Source organism: Mugil cephalus, chromosome 9 (assembly GCF_022458985.1).
Source record: "Mugil cephalus isolate CIBA_MC_2020 chromosome 9, CIBA_Mcephalus_1.1, whole genome shotgun sequence".
In the NCBI taxonomy this organism is placed as follows: Eukaryota; Metazoa; Chordata; class Actinopteri; order Mugiliformes; family Mugilidae; genus Mugil; species Mugil cephalus.
The window spans coordinates 5,348,471-5,364,650 of record NC_061778.1 but is presented as its reverse complement, the minus strand read 5'-3'; the positions used below and the strand labels follow the sequence as shown (position 1 = coordinate 5,364,650).

The following is a 16,180-nucleotide window of genomic DNA, read 5'->3' as shown; positions in this document are numbered from 1 at the left end:
TTGTGTGAAGTAGATCTGTCAAGTGTTATTGGAACAAAGGGAATATCTGTTGGTATTTCTCCAGCTGGTCTTGTTGTAAGGTGGAGGGAAATCAAGAATGCCACAGCAGAATTATCTCCACTTCCTAATAATCACATGTTTTTTTTAGAGCAGTCTAAAACATTCTTTTTTCAAAGCATTATTATATTAGATAAATAATAAAAAAATAAAACCAAAAAAAAGGAGATACGTTTTAATGAGACACGTGAAGCTGTGACCCCTGACAGTGGTTTCTTGTTGTATGTGATGTTAGGAGGAGCCGCAGTGAAGGTCCTGTTGGACAATGATCGATATCCATCTTGTTAAGCTGTTAGCCAAGAACTGTTCACACCGATTTCAGTTTAGCTGGACGGCGCAGATTCAGTCACCTCGGACTGTGACGAGGCCCGAGATGTCTCAGCACTTCTTTCATCCCTTTACCGCGCCAAATCTTTTCATTGCTCTGTCCGAAGGTCACAGTATTTCTGAATAAACTAAAAAAAAGAAGAAGAAAAAAAACTACCCTGGTCAGAAAGTCTTTCCTGCTACTGATGGAAACGCTGTAGCTTAACTGTGTAAATGAAACTGTATTTAAGAAGCATTTATTTTAATACAGTGATCTAGATATTATGTATGGAACATTTTAAATTTAATGAAATATGGATGAGATGAATCTGTCAACATATTTAAATAAAGTACGTTGAGCTGAAGCTGTTGTTGGTTAATACCTAATTTAGCACAGTGAAACGAACCGCCTTGAAAAGACTTATTGTCCCTCGCTCCGTTTTTTTGTGAGACGGTTCAGTCAACAGGAAAATGAGAATCAATTTCAACTGGTATAAGGGATGGACAGTTAGTTGTGTAATGAATGATTACACATCATCCAGCTCCGGTTAATCCTGCACAGGTACTCCCTGTGGAGAGCAAAACAGATGGTGAGGAGAAGCAAGAGTGCTGCTAAAACCACATATGTAGTCTTTATAACCTATTGCTTTGAAAAACAATCAAAGATACAAACCACAAACCTTAAAATATCACGTGTTACTTTTTATTTTTAATGGTTAATAGTAATACAATGGCCCTGTATTGTGAAATGGCCCTGATAAATTCTGTTCTGGTAGATTTTATCCTGCGCTGCCATTGGAGAGATGCCAGCACTTGGTTGCCTCGTTCCAGCTTCACCATTTTCTTTAGAGTTTCTGCCAAGCACCCCTCTCTTCATTAAAAGTTGCATTCTTCCCAAGAACAAAAGCCAGTGAGACCATGGGCAGACTTCACTGCTGGCCTCGAAGGGGCAGGGATCAAAAACAAGGCTTTTCTCTTGTACCACTGAATGTGTTCAGCCTGCCCATTGCATGCATGTGGACAGTTCATTGCTCCATGGCATCGCTGCAGTTTTTCCTTGTGGAACAGCGCTCTCATAGTGGGCAGTGTACTTTCTTTTTTTTTCTTCCAGAAATAAGTTATGAACCTGTAGAAACTTTGAAATGCTGAAAATGTGCTTTTTTTGTTTTTGTTGCAACCATTAAATAAAGAAACTGCTGCAAGTAAAGAATACTAAGAAAGACCAATTCCACGAATTAAGCAAAAGAAGTGTTTTGTCTGATTAAACTTAAAGGTTCTCGTTTGTAAGTGATGCATTGTTTTCTTCCAATCACAACCTTAAAGGAGCCAGAATACACTAATGTTTATCAGAGAGGAGCAAGACGCTTGCAGAGAAGGGCAGGGCTCTTACAATACAAGGTATGGCAGAGTCCAAACAAGGGGGACCGGAGACTTTAGATGTTATTTGTCTCACACCTTTGTAGAAGTAGTTCCATAAGGGCCTTGGTTTCTTTGTCCCATGCGTCCATTTTGATCTCCATTCGTCAGTTGTTGATGTTGCTTGATAATCACATGCTGTATTTCTTGCACGGACATCTCACACTAGCTTCATATCCATCTTTCCACTTGTGTGTAGAAACATAGCAAAGCAGACATTCCTAGAGACTTTACAGGACAACCTCATTGAGATGGACATTCTGGCATCAGCACGCCATGATGCCACGTACAACGACGGGTATGTTGCATGTTTGCTATCTGGCTCAGGCTACTCTCAGAATCTGCTTTGCCATGAAAACAATTGATGCCTGCGCTGTTTTTCCATCAAACGTTCCTCTGTTTTGAAACGCTGTCAATCACCAGTGTATGTCTCCTGCAGTGTTACAATCCTTGTTGTATTTGTCCCTTCCCTGTTTAATACAACTAACAATTTGCATTGAGTCACATTGTTGGCTTGTATTCCTTTTGATTAATGTTAAATGTGACCGCTTTAGGAAACACAGTTGCCCGTATTATCTCCTGTCGCTGGAATAGGATATGTCAGAGATATTTATAAATAAGATATGGTCTCAGTGACTTTCCACATCATACATTGTAATATGACATTCAATCACGTTCATGTCACTGTCTCTCAAGAGCTTCTTGTAAACTTGTCAGTAAAATGGCCTTGACAACGGTGCCGCTGCCACTGGCTCTCTGATGGGATGATCACTTGCTAGCTATACACATGTTTCCTGAGATAGCCAGCCATGTTCTTCAAGGACGAATAAATCTGTTCAACTCCCTGCTTCAGCCTTATATAGTGGATCTCGCCTCTGGACAGCCTTGACACACGGTTACGGGAAATTACTCTTCTCACACTGGCATGAATACGTAAACAAGAGCCAGCTGCGGTCACTAGTCCTGTAAATTAGATTTAATATTGATTTATACTTCAGACTGTTCCAACCCGGTATGCTTTAGCATTCTCACTAATCTAGCAGAAGGATGACTGTGTTAACAGCGTTGAATGTGCTCGGAAACTGAATTACTTACCAGCGGAAGGGACTGCACTTGGATAGACAGTAACCTTCACTCTCTTGCGGTGATCCCTGAGAACTGACGGGGGAATGTGTTTTTCCTAGGCACTTCTTGTTCAAACCAGGTGGAACATCACCAATGTATTGCACAACCTCACCGGGATACCCTTTGACGTCCAGCACGGTGTACTCGCCTCCCCCGCGCCCTTTGCCTCGAAACACCTTCTCTCGACCTGCCTTCAGCCTGAAGAAGCCCTACAAGCACTGCAACTGGAAATGTGCTGCTCTCAGTGCCATCCTCATCTCAGTAACTCTGCTGCTCCTATTAGCCTACTTCATCGGTGAGTCACCTCCGGCGCTCCTATAACACACCAGCACGGCCACTTCTGCCGATCCGCCCCCGTCCCCACCCATCACTTAGACGCAGACACTAGATGAGTCCATGCTCTATTGTATTCCTTCTATCATCCATTTTAATAGTGTTGAATCCGTCCTCTGCACCTTATATGAGCGTAGTTACATAGGGACTCGGAGATTGACTCCTCGCCCACACGGTTCGTCCGAAGAAACATTATCATTCATAGATTGGGGCTGGCTCAATCTGCAGATGGGCGATCCAGCGTCTTGCTCTCGTGAATAGGCTGGATGGGAAATAAATTAAAAAGACATCTGCCATCACACAAGAGACGACTGCACATTTAGAATATTCATCTTATTTGATTTAAGATTCTCTGACGAGCTTTTCCAGGTCCCAGCTGGGTGAGGACTATCTGCTAAGTTATGCTATTAAATCGGTTCTGCTCATTTTGTCTGCCGCCGCCCTCTAAGGGATTGGCATTCGTATGTGAGCATAGAGTCCCTTGTTTACCAAAGTGTTTGCACGGCGCTTCGCTGGTTAATGGCCTCAAGAAACATTTTGGTGAAGACACCAAAAAGTGACATCATCATCCACATAGATGATGCGGTTTTTCCATATTTCTCATACAGTACCAGTCAAAAGGTTTTTCGTACTGTCCACACTATACATAGATTAATACTGAAGGAACACATATGGAATTCGGTAGTAGACAAATCAGAATATGTTTTATATTTTAAATTCACCATAGTATTTTAGGGTTAGGGTTAGTCCATAGGTTTACAGTAACCAACAATACATTAGCATCTTCGGACACTTTAGCAGATTTCGAATATTTTAGCTCAGTTTGGAACTGTTTTGGGGATGAACATCGACCGAATAAGACCAAGAGTTGAGGGACCAAGCGATAAGACGGTTAACATTTTAAGAAGTAACACGGCTCAAGTCATAGGGTCTCCAGCCTGCAGCGAGATGAGAGAAATGTCAAACAGGTAGCGTGTCTGAGGTGTGGATTTCAGTATTATTGCACATCTTTGTTGCCTTTGTTGAAAAGCTGGCATGAGTAATGAAAATCCTGCCTGGGCCGTTGTCACAGATTCAAAAAAAAAAAGGAGTGAATACACACTTCTATCTAATATATTTTATCAAATAATACACATCTGATTGACTGTGAATACCTGCTTAACATATAAATGGCTACAACGTTGAATTCGGCCCCACACAGAAAAAGAAATAATTCAAACAGAGGGATGGGGAGGACGTTGTAGTTCATTTGCATGAAGTCAGTGGAAGAAAAGACAGATCCGTCGGCACGGCCTTCATCAGGGAGATAAATTAATTCTTCATTGAGGACATTTGTTATAGATATGCAGTTGGCTGTAACAGTCTCAAAAGCGATCGTTTCTGCTTCTCCTTGAGGCCAAATGAACTAAAATCTGATTATTCATTTTTTTTTGTCACCAGGGCCATTTAAATGGTGTCATTAGACATTCAGAACAGTGCTGGTTCTAAAGCCGAATCAAGTTGTCGCTGCAAATGGTGATTATCTACATATCTAGCGAGTTGAGGCGGGTGACGGTGGACGGGAACAAGTTTTGGTTTCCTTTGCTTTTGGCATCGGCAGTGTGATTTGGCTGAAGATGTAGAGATACAGTATGTGTCTTCTGCTTGGGACCTGGCCAAAAGCCAAAGAGCCCCATCAGCCTGATGGTGCATAATCAGACTATGTAATTATACCCTGTAAAACTCAGACCATATCCCGATGCACCACAAGTAAACATGTTGGAGACCAAACCTCACCCTAAGATCGGAATTTCCAATCAAGAATGAGGGCCGTATTTAATTAAAGGCTGATGAGAAAATACATTTAATTTCAAGTGCAATTAATTATTGAGGCCTGTAATTGGGAACTCTGGGTGAGATGTCTAATGAACCCAATTATGCCTCATGACAGATGTTTTGACTTGCGGCGCGGTTTTATTTTTTTTTCCACAGCTGCGTAAATGCGGCACTTTTTGAAGTGCGTAAAGGTCGGGAGTTTAAGATGGCACCGCTTTCTCTGCGGTCGCCTGCTCGTTTGCACATTTGTTATACGTTCCTCATTTTAAGGTCATCAGTATCCTCCTGTGTTCGCTTCCGTTCACCCTGGGTATCTAGCCAAGGACAAAGAGGATGGGCGCCAGAAAAAAAATTTCACACCATGATCAGTCGACCCAGAATAGGCTTCTTTACAGAACAGATATTACCTGTTTGTCACTTTTTACTATCCCAAGAAGATATTCTCAGTGCTGATTAATGTCAAGCTTATATAACATAAATATAACATTACAAATATGGATAATGCCTTTAATATATGCAAATATCTGTTTATCAGAAAAGCCCTTTTTTTTTCTGCTTTCACTCGCATTGATAATCGACATTCATTGAAAACGCTGCATTTACATGCCATAATGCACAGCTGCTTCCTTGGCTGGGCCTGCTAGATAGCGGTGACATTTCAGCATACTGATGCTTCTCTCGGAGCAACAAATGTGTCAACGGGACATCGTGCTACACGGATGCCAAACAGCATCCGCTTTTATGCCACTGGGAATCGTCCATTAAAACAATAAACATCCCTTTATCATTCAAAATCATCTGTGAGAAGGTGATAGTCACCTACGGCTGCCAAGAATGCAGCAGGGAAACACTGGATATATTAGCACAAGAATCTAATCCGAGGATTATGTTTATATACAGTGTATTTATTTATTAAGTGTATTTAGTATCATATTTATCTGACTTGGACATGGAGCGATTGAGAGTGTTGTTTTAGTGAAAGATAAAATGTGGATGGCTGCAATAGTTGAAAAAAATCCTAAAAACACATACATTCAAGTCAGTTATATTATTATAATTTTTTAAAGAAATGCAGGGGGGTGCAGACATCTCAGAAACTGATTTCTAATTCTTCTCAACATGTGTGTTAATTTATTAATTCATTACATTTACTATCTATTTATAATGGCCTTAACTCTAAACTCTAAACCCAGACATTGCCTGTTTCTGATAATACAATCTATAAACTACTTGGTTAAAAAATAGCCCAACCTACAGAACAAGTGCTGGGTTATTTTGACCCAAACCCGTGGGTAAAAGTAACTCTATTCAGGGGTTAAAAATAACCCATACACTGGGCTCATTACATTACTACTTCAAATCAAAATTACATTACTTATTTATCATAATAATAATAAATAATATGTAATTTACTCATTTGTAATCAGAACTAAAATAAAGGCCACTGCTAACTTTCACTTAACGGCATTTTTAATGACAATTTGCAAACAAACATAGTGTAAAATCCCATTCAGAACCAAAAAAAAAGTTAAAACATGCAAATAAAATATTTTTAAAACTTATTATTATATGTGTTATAGTTAGCTAGAGGACGTTTAGCGAGTAAAACAGTTGCTAACTTAACTTTGTTAATAAATGTCAAAGAATGAAAAAAACATTACACCCACTTATAAACCATGGTTGCAAATTATTAGAAACTATTAAAATGTAGGTAAATCTTCACTTTAATCCACCAGAAATATCTTGTGTCTGTGGTGCTCTTCAGTTTCCTTCTGTCCAGTCACTCGATCCAGACAAAACTGGGTTTCAAGAATAAATAAGCGGGAAAATGAATGAGCCAAGAGTTGGTTTAAATTAACCCAAACAGGTGTTCGGCTACAAATGCACCACTTTCAGTCCCATTGACCCAACGCTCAAAACAACCCAGCAATGTGTTTATAGTACCTCAAATAACCCAGAAATATGACCCAGCAAGAACAACCCAGAAATGTGTTTACAGAAACAACCCAGCAATTTTAACTGTATGGTGACACACTCAAAATTTTCTTATTTGCTTCAACATTACACCTGCAAAATGGAAAATGTGTGCAATTAAAATCATCCTCAACGTGGTGCTGCAGAAGTGGGTGATTTACAAATAGACCACAGGAAGGTGAGAATGTAGTTGTTCTCGGCGGGAAGTGAACCGCAAAAAGCTGAGATTGGTTAGCCATAAGTATTAAAACATGTCTCTGGACTGTATTCCACGCTGTCTTTAAGAAATAGTCTTTTTTAAGACTCTCTCAGCATTTTATGATTTCGAACAGCAAGATAAGAAAGGGGGTCTTCTAATCAAAGATTCCCCGGAACTGCGCTCCAGTCAGACAGTGCTGTGATCAGAGGACAGAAGTGGTTATTGCTGTGGCAGATGACCCACAGCAATAAGCTCTGACTTTCTCAGATTGGCTGAGAAAGTATTCTACTACAGTACCTGTGTTCCCTAATTGGCACATGGCGTGACCCAACTTCCTGCCAAGAGATAAGTGAAAGGAGGGCACAACATGTGCTCAGGACAAAATGGGCAGTGCTATAAAGTGCACTACTCTTGACAGGTCAGTGGCATCACTGGAACACAGACACAGCTTGTCACTGCCAGTGGCCATCTCATTAGAAGCACCTTGTTATTCCTACCAACCTGTCTTTATTTTGCAGCCAATTGCAGCAGCCGCCCGAGTGTCATTGCACAGTGTTAGCAAAGTTTGGAAGGCGAGCAGAACAAAATTAGGATGCTCTTCTCTGGCTTAGGTCCAGTGCTCTGCATATCATAGATACCACGAAGGCGCTGAAGTAAATCTTTAAGGAAGGGGGAGGGGGAGGGAGAGGCTCTTCGACCATTTTCCATTAGAGGCCTCGGGGATGGATGGGATGAAGAACGGGGCTCACAAAGACGTGATTACCAGGACACTTGGAACGACACTCTGCCTGGCGACTTTTTGGTCGTTCAGCAACATACACTGGCTCTTTTTTTTTTTGCCATTTTGCCATTTTGCCATTCAACGTAGTGCTACAAATCAAAAGGAATGTCTTTCTGCGGCAGACAAAATGCTAAACAAAGCCATCTGTCTTTGCTCTGGTTGCCTTCCACTGACACAGCCACTTCCACAAACACTGGATGGGCGCGGGACAGATGCTGGTATTGCGTCTGAACTTTCATCCTGTCAGGGAATATTTGTGCTCTGTTATCCCTGATAACCGCGCGGTTGTTAAACATCTTTGATCCCACATCCATGTGAATATTTCAGTAAACATTAGGTGCTGTTTATCTGGTGCGCATCATGAAAATTTGAAAGCATCCACTTCTCCTTTAGAGTGGAGAACTGCTTTGTTTGATCTGTCGCTACCATGTTCTGTTGCGGGTGCTCAGTCAGTTTGTAGTTAAAAGCTGAGCTGGGACTACTAAACCTCAGGTTCTGTGTTTTTGAAGTGGAAAGATTTAATAGAATACCTTTTGGTTAATGAGGGAAACCATTTTAGCTGTCAAAGTCTACAACTTGAGCAGCACATCTGTCTTCTCTCATTTTTATAAATAGTAGAACATGAATACCACCCTACTCATTATGATTAGATTTATTAAAACATTTCTGGAAGAACACGAGGCGCAACTTCTCTCATGGATACAGTACACTACAGGAAGTGTTGTATGCACTTATTTCTAGTGTTTGTGAATATTCTTAAAGCAAAAACTGTATTTTAAGGACTTCAGTCTTGGCCATTATATCAATTTAGTCAAGTCAATTTTATTGTCAATTCTGACAACACAATACATGATTGAAATTACCTTCCAACTAAACAAACAAAAAAAAAGAAGAAAATGTGCAAACGTTGACAATATATTGAATATAAAAGTATATCCTGTATGTACAAAGTGCACCAAAATGAGAAATGTGACATAGCGCATGGCAATATACAATATACATAAAGATGCTGAAACCAAAGAAACAAAAATGTGATAAAAGGTGTGATAAAACTGTATGTCTAAAAGCTTTTATTATTGTGTTGCATTAGCAGTCAGTGGATTCAGAAGCCCAGGGTTTTATATAATTAGTTCAACCTGTCACTGAAACACTTGCGGTGACATGAGTAGTTTATGCACCTTTAAAGGGAAAAAAGTAACAGCAACATGAGAAAGCAACGTTGGATTGTAGCGGCCGCAGCTTCGGCCCAAACCGGTCAGATATGTTGACTCTTTCTAATTGAATTGTGTGGTTATTTGCTTGAGGAGCTTAAGAGAACCAACAATAAAATAGCTATATTGAGTTACTGGGCCATTTCTGCTGACTGTTGACTTCCTAGTTGGCTTTTGCCTTGCTAAGCTCGCCTTGTCCATTCTGTTATTGGTGATCTGTCATGGTCAGCCCCTCCTCCTCCTCTGTCCTCCGCTCTGCTGCCATTGTTCCAAAGGACATTTCTTTTGTCGACCTTGTAAAATATCCTTGCGCTCCATCCGCTGTGTTCGCATTGAAACACCCCTGGTGTCTCCCTGCTGATGTGTTTTTTTGCCCCCCCTTTGTCCCCATGTTTTGCCGTGAAATGTAAAGGTATTGGAGTCTGGGAAATCACACTGATGCCGATGCTGGTGTGGTGACACAAATGTTGTCCCGTGGGGTCAGGATAGCATTCATCTTGTGACTTACTGCTCAGCACTTTTGAGAAAATGCCATTAACCATTAAACCATCTATTGTTCCTTATTCAGTTTAATTCCTTTCTTCCACCTGACAGCTGTTACATTTGGATAATTACACACTCAACAACATCTGACAGTTTCGTTAGAGTATTGGGGGTTGCATTTCATTAGGTTTTAATTTTCTGCTTAGGTAAAATTAATTTAAATTATTCGTAAAATAAATTCTGAGATGGTTTTCTGTTTCATATTTCAGCCATGCACCTTTTTGGATTAAACTGGCACCTGCAGCCCATGCAGAGACAGTTGTACCAGCTGTCAGAGGACAATACAAGTGGCCTACCTTTTCCTACAGACCTGAGCTTGCCACCACTGGGCAACACGGGTTTGGAAATACCTGGCAAAGGAAAAGATGACAGTAAGTGCAATTTTTTTTGAGAATATTTTTTATTATATACTCGTAATCTCATTTCTAAATAAAACTTCCTCTGTGAGGTTTGTGCGCCTCTGTGCCATGCCCACTTCAGAACAGAAGAAGCTGAAATGACTTTTCCCAAATCTTAAAGTTTACTGATGACATTTCAGAGCCCATGATGCAAGTTTGTTGTCATTTTGTCACCCGGTTCCGCTTTGTGCTCACTTGTCTCCATGGTACGCGCCCAGATCTGCATTGTAATCCAACAAAAGTTGTTGTAAGTGGAAAGTTTTATTTGTTCCTGGAGGGAGAAAATGGTACAGCTTAAGGGACTGAGTATCCAGGGGCTGGAGGGGGATTAGCCACTCTGTCCCCTTCAGAACGGATGTGATCCTTTCATCTCCTAGCTCGTGCTGCCTTTCCTGGCAGTCGAAGAAAGCATGTGCTCACCCCACGGTACCAACTGCTCAAGTCAAAGAAAGTTTGCTTTGCTCCGCTCCACTCTCGAACAAACGGGCCCAGATTTAGTCATGTGATTTGCCACTAGCAGACTACAATAGGTAGAAGATGGGGCTATTACCATATAGATGAGTCTAGGAGTTGTCTTTTTCATTTACCAGATGGCAGAAAGTGTGTTTAGCTAACAACAAGCGTGACTACAGCAAAGCTTGGACTCTGCGTAGCAGCCTGATAGGAAATCAATGTCCATAGGTTTCTAAATAAGTTTCATTTGGCAGTGCTGTCACCAGAAGCAATCCCGACCAATCTAATGTTTTATGAAGGTGTTGCAAATGTGTACAGTGTTGAAATTCGTCCCCCCTTCCTCCCCTTCCTGGGTCTTCGTCTTTCCATCAGAGCATTTTGTTGTTTAGCTTGCACAACAAAAACCATTTATTTAACCATGAGGGCCATTATCACTGGTCTCGGCTTATGATTTATTTAAACAGCCTGATGAGTGCGCCATTAATGTGCTGCATAAATACACACACTCCCCAACATGTGGAAAATTAGCCTGTGTGTCGTAGCATTATGTAAAGCCCCAGTCTGGGAGACAGGGAGTGTGTCCTGTCTACTCTGAAATAACCGTTGCCATTGATGGACTTTTGAGAAGACTTCCATCTGGTGTGCCATGTGTAACCTAAAACCGTGTCTGCTACCAAGTCCTAGGGGTAGTTTGTATGGATGCAGTATGTGGTAGGCGTTGCTGCTGAAATTAGCTCATCTACGAGGGCAAACAGATGTTGCCATTGCCTCCGAGTCCAATATGAGTTGTATTACAGAGCGTATGGACCGTACCTGAGCATGTAGTAGCCTTAGACGTCCCTCTACTATAAATACAGTCCACTGCTATCGCAGCATGAACACTGTGGTATTTTTGGACAAACGAGATTTAAAAAATGAGTTTGGATAATTTAAGTAAGTCACTTGGACAAAATGAAAATGTTTGATCCCCAGATTAATAGCCTGCTGTCGTCGAAACAACATTTCATTGCCATTTCAGACTAATCAGAATAAAACAAGACTGGAATTTATTTGAGGACCACACTGATGTCCAATCATATATTTCTTCCTTCTGTGCACTCCCTTCTTCTGGAATTACGTCTGGGATTGCTGGCAGTGGCCAGAGGGATCATTCATTATATTTTTTTCTCCGGCTGTCACCGACGTGATTGAATATCTGTGATATGGTCAGACTATCATGCTCCGGCAGACTGACTCCCTCTGCCCTCCACATGCCGGATTAATGGTGTGATCTTTTTGACCGATTTACTTTGTGTGCAATGCAGGCAAATTGGACAGCTTGTTCCCAGATGACAGCTATATAGATATGGGAGAGATTGACGTGGGGCGCAAGGTCGCCCAGCAGATTCCTCCTGGTATCTTCTGGAGATCCCAGGTCTTCATTGATCATCCCATGTACCTGAAGTTTAATGTGTCCCTCAGCAAAGATGCCTTAGTGGGAATCTATGGACGAAGAGGCCTTCCTCCATCACACACCCAGGTGGGAAATACTTAGACGCTTCTCAAGCTGTTAGAACAGCAGATGCATTATATTGTATTGTGCATGTGAACAGAGAGTTTGAAATTTAAATGTTCTGAGTGCTTTGAGTTGGCGTGTTTCATTGTGTTTCTGTTGGAAATCATGTTATAGAACATTACGTTTTGTTTGCCAAAGACAATAGCAAATTATAAATGTGCGAAACAATTTACAATCCGGCCTGCTTAGTAAGGATCTAGCTTTGTTTTCTATTCTTCCTCCACCACAAAGGAATATAAATTGGGATATTGTTTAAAAAGAATCTATCTAGTGTCATGAATACAAACCAATTCATACATTTTTTTTCCCATTGTATTATGAATCACTTTCTTTGTTGCAGAAAGGATTTATGGCAAATTTCTTTCAGGTTCAATACCATCTATGAATCACACACAGATATGAGGCTCGGGGGCCAAGGAGGAGAGATTTTTCTTTACACTAATTTTCCATCTATGTGTAGCATAGACTGAGATTTATCATGTTATTAATCATGTCTGACTGCTTGCTTCACAGACTTTAGATTTCTGCTGCAAATGCAACCCGAGTTCAACAAATTGCTCATAGCAGGATTTTTGTTTGCACTAATGTCCAGCGCAATTTATTTTTCAGTCTAAAGATTAGGGTTGCCTCTTTCCTCTACTTTTACTTCAAAGAAAATAATCTAGACTGGAGTTTTCACGCTGAGACTGATTACACATGGAGTGGCAGATGAGTCAAGATTCCCTTCTCATGTAGATGAAAATGAAATGCTGTCTCATTGGTATTCATTGAGTTACCACCGATACGAAGCAAATCGCTGCAGATGTTATTTGGTAAACACTAAGTTTACATTTATTCCTACAGCCTCCATTTTTTTTTGACTTTGATAGTTTTAAACAAGGCTTTTATATGAGATATGTGGACTATGAAATTATCACAACCCACCCAACCACGATGTGCCGAGACTTAACTCAAGCTCCTCTAGAACGATGGGTTATTCATGCAGACCAAATGATGCTCAGCTATAAAGAGGCTTGAAAGCATTCAAGTCTCATGTGTCACTCTAATGGCGTGTCTGCGGTCCATCCATCAGTCTTTCTCACTTTCTGCGTTTCCGTCTGCAGTTTGACTTTGTGGAGCTCTTGGATGGGCGACGGCTCCTGGCCCAAGACATCCACAGTCTTGAGGGGCCTGTGGCTATGCAGCGGAGCCTCATGCCCATCACCGCACACGACACGGGCTTCATCCAGTACATGGACTCGGGCATCTGGCACCTGGCCATCTACAACGATGGAAAAGAAACTGAAACTGTCTCATTCCTCACCACTGCCATAGGTGAGTGCCCTGGGAATGACCTGCTGCTGGAGCCTGTAATAGCAATCCATAATCCCTATAATACCAACCTGCAGCGCTAGACAGCAAACAGCGCCGACTTGGTGCATGAGCCAGAGACACTGGTAGATTTCAATAGCCAACGGAAGTGCAGGTTAATCAAGGTGAAGTTCAATATTACAAAAATCAGGACATCAGTGCTATCCTGCCATGCCCCTGAGTGTGGCATCGAGAGATGATAATATCCTCATTAGCCTGAGTGTCTTCCAAGCGAATCAGGGGTCCGGCTTCTGGGAACCATTTGCATACAATTCAAAGTATGATTGTACCCTCCTGCTAGTGCCATTTTTGATCACGGTTTGCTCCAATTTCCATCTACTTTCCATATATCAAACTAGGAAAGATGTTTCTCTTCTCTGACTCCCGAGTCTGCCCGTGTTTCCGACATACATTATTTTTGTGGAGGTGACTCCGTTTTGTACCCTCCTCTTTGTTCTCCCTAAAGCGCCTTTGATTAGCGCTGCTGTATCAAGCAAGGTGTGAGAGGGCCCGAGGTGTCGACTTTCACAGGGATGGCAGCTGGGAGCTGTTCTCACATGCTCTTTAATTAAAAGCTCCTGGGCCAGAGTCCATCTGTGACAGGGGCTGTGCCAGGCAGCAGATCGATGAGAAGCTGTCCTCAACACCAAGCGGAGACAGGCAAGAGATGCACTATGCCCCCCTGCTGTGCCAACAACAGATGTAATTCAATACTTAATATATGATATGACACGAGAAGGTGGAGCCAGGGCAGCGTGTTTACTTTTGCTTATTTCTTCTTGACTGGATGTGTATGTAACCCTCCTGGGGGTTGCATCACAGAGAACACAACTAGATAAGGTATTCTGCGCAACAAATGGGGTGGGGCAGCGTTAGTCAGAGCAAGGATTCTGCCTCTGTTCATTTGTATTGAAGCTGATCTGCTCACAGGAGCTCCGAGGGAGGCAGAGGGGCCCTTTCTAAAATGGGTCACCGGTTAAGTGCCCTTCAGCAGAAATTGAATCTCACCAACTGCCTGAATTGTATTGAGCCGTGGAGGGATGGACTTGACCTTCAAATAGAGCAGCCCAGGTATAGAAATATATGTGAGCAATATCCAGAGCGGGCGCACTGAGAAATAAAAGCAGCATTGTTTAACAGGCACTAAGAGTGAAATTATTTTAGTGTCTCTGACAGGACTAGCAGGGAAAAATGTCTTATTTTGCCGTCAGTTTGCTGCCATGTGCTCCTTGCATGTTCTAAATGAAAGACTTAGTCGGTGCACGTAGCCGTGCCATAATATATCTGGAGGGAAAGTGCACCCCTGTCTTTAATCTGGGTTGCTCCTCATTACTCGGCTGTGGCTCCATGGCAATGTGAAATGTGTCCTACTGAATGTTTTGTATCACAAATCTCTGGAGCATGAAGCCATTTGTCCCTGCTGCCTGGTGCCAGACATGCTCCAGCTCAGACACGGCTCTCTATACATATACATGGTAGCGAGGCAAAGGCCCGGCTGCACCAATGTCTTACTTTATCCTGTCGCACTTTCTGTAGCAGAGGTTCTTTCTGTACACAACTACCCATCATTCAGAAGCATTCAGCGTCCTCCGAGAGCATGGCAAGTCTCTGATTAAACCTGCCCACTGCACGCTACTCTGTCCTCACCAAATGGAGAGGCTCACACAATAGTTAGCTCCCCTGATATGAAGGGTAATGAATTTCAATGAAGCTCTGCTTGAATCCGTGATTTATGCGTTGGCCTATGTCGAGTGTGTGGCTAAGAGATATTCACGGCCTCCCTTCCACGCTCTCAGAGGAATCGCAGGCAATAGACGTGGGCAGTGTGTAGTCTGCTAAACTGCGTCAGCATTCAGAATGGGAGCGCTGCAGTTCATGATTACTCAATTAGACGTGTTTGATTGACTCTCCGCTGTCCGCAAGTAATATCCAGGATTGATAAAGACAAAGATTGGAGTCACACTAATGTAGAACGCGTTAAATACGTCAGTAGGTTGCTGGTGGATCTCTCTTTTTTTTGACTTTTCCCCCTATAAACATGAGCTGCAAGACACACACCAGATCTAATTCTCAGAAGGAGTTTCTGTCCATGAGTATGTGCCAACACCATATCTCATTTTCCTAACCGTCACCCACAGATCAACACACACTTCTGGTTTCTCTGGCTTTCGGCAAAAAAAAAAAAAAAAACTACTACTATAGTTAGATGTTCTTGTTGGAAGCCATCAAAACCCCACCAAAGTGCTGATTGCCTCCATCACGCCAGAGGATAGTAGTCTCCCCCTGCTGCATCCCTTCACTAACCCAACATGGCAAAGGCAAGCCTGCAGCACAGAAAACATCAGCAGCGTTTCTCCGCTCGCTGCCCAACCCTCTCCACTCTTCCCCGTATCTCTGGTCTGCCAGTATCTCTTTCTCCCTGTCTTGCTTTGTCTTTTTTCCCTCTGTCTTGCATTGCATCCTCAGTGATGATTGACTCTCCAGAGTAAAGGGAAGCTGAATCCATGGCTCACATTTCTAGCCCATTGTGGAGCACAAGAGATTCTTTGTTCAGTAAGTTTTGCCTCAGAGTTTCTGCTGCCTGAAGGCAATGGCCAAGACTGAATATTTTTCGGCACCATTTCAGGCCTAATTCGGCGCGCATCGCGTTTCGGGGATCCGTGG

At 42.1% G+C, this 16,180-nt stretch overlaps 1 protein-coding gene across 11 annotated transcripts in view; it reads left to right on the top strand.

Moving 5' to 3' along the window:
• Positions 1-16,180, top strand: part of tenm4 (teneurin transmembrane protein 4) — a 142,094-nt gene that overhangs the window by 65,073 nt on the left and 60,841 nt on the right. For 4 of the 11 annotated variants that reach the window (XM_047594283.1, XM_047594280.1, XM_047594282.1 and 1 more), the window contains exons 6-9: positions 2,964-3,199; positions 9,970-10,131; positions 11,916-12,130; positions 13,270-13,480. In XM_047594283.1, the coding sequence (XP_047450239.1) occupies positions 2,964-3,199; positions 9,970-10,131; positions 11,916-12,130; positions 13,270-13,480 (824 nt within the window). Of the gene's footprint in view, positions 1-1,686; positions 1,762-1,978; positions 2,078-2,963; positions 3,200-9,969; positions 10,132-11,915; positions 12,131-13,269; positions 13,481-16,180 lie in introns of all 11 variants that reach the window. The other 7 variants (XM_047594273.1, XM_047594272.1, XM_047594274.1 and 4 more) reach the window with 3 other exon arrangements.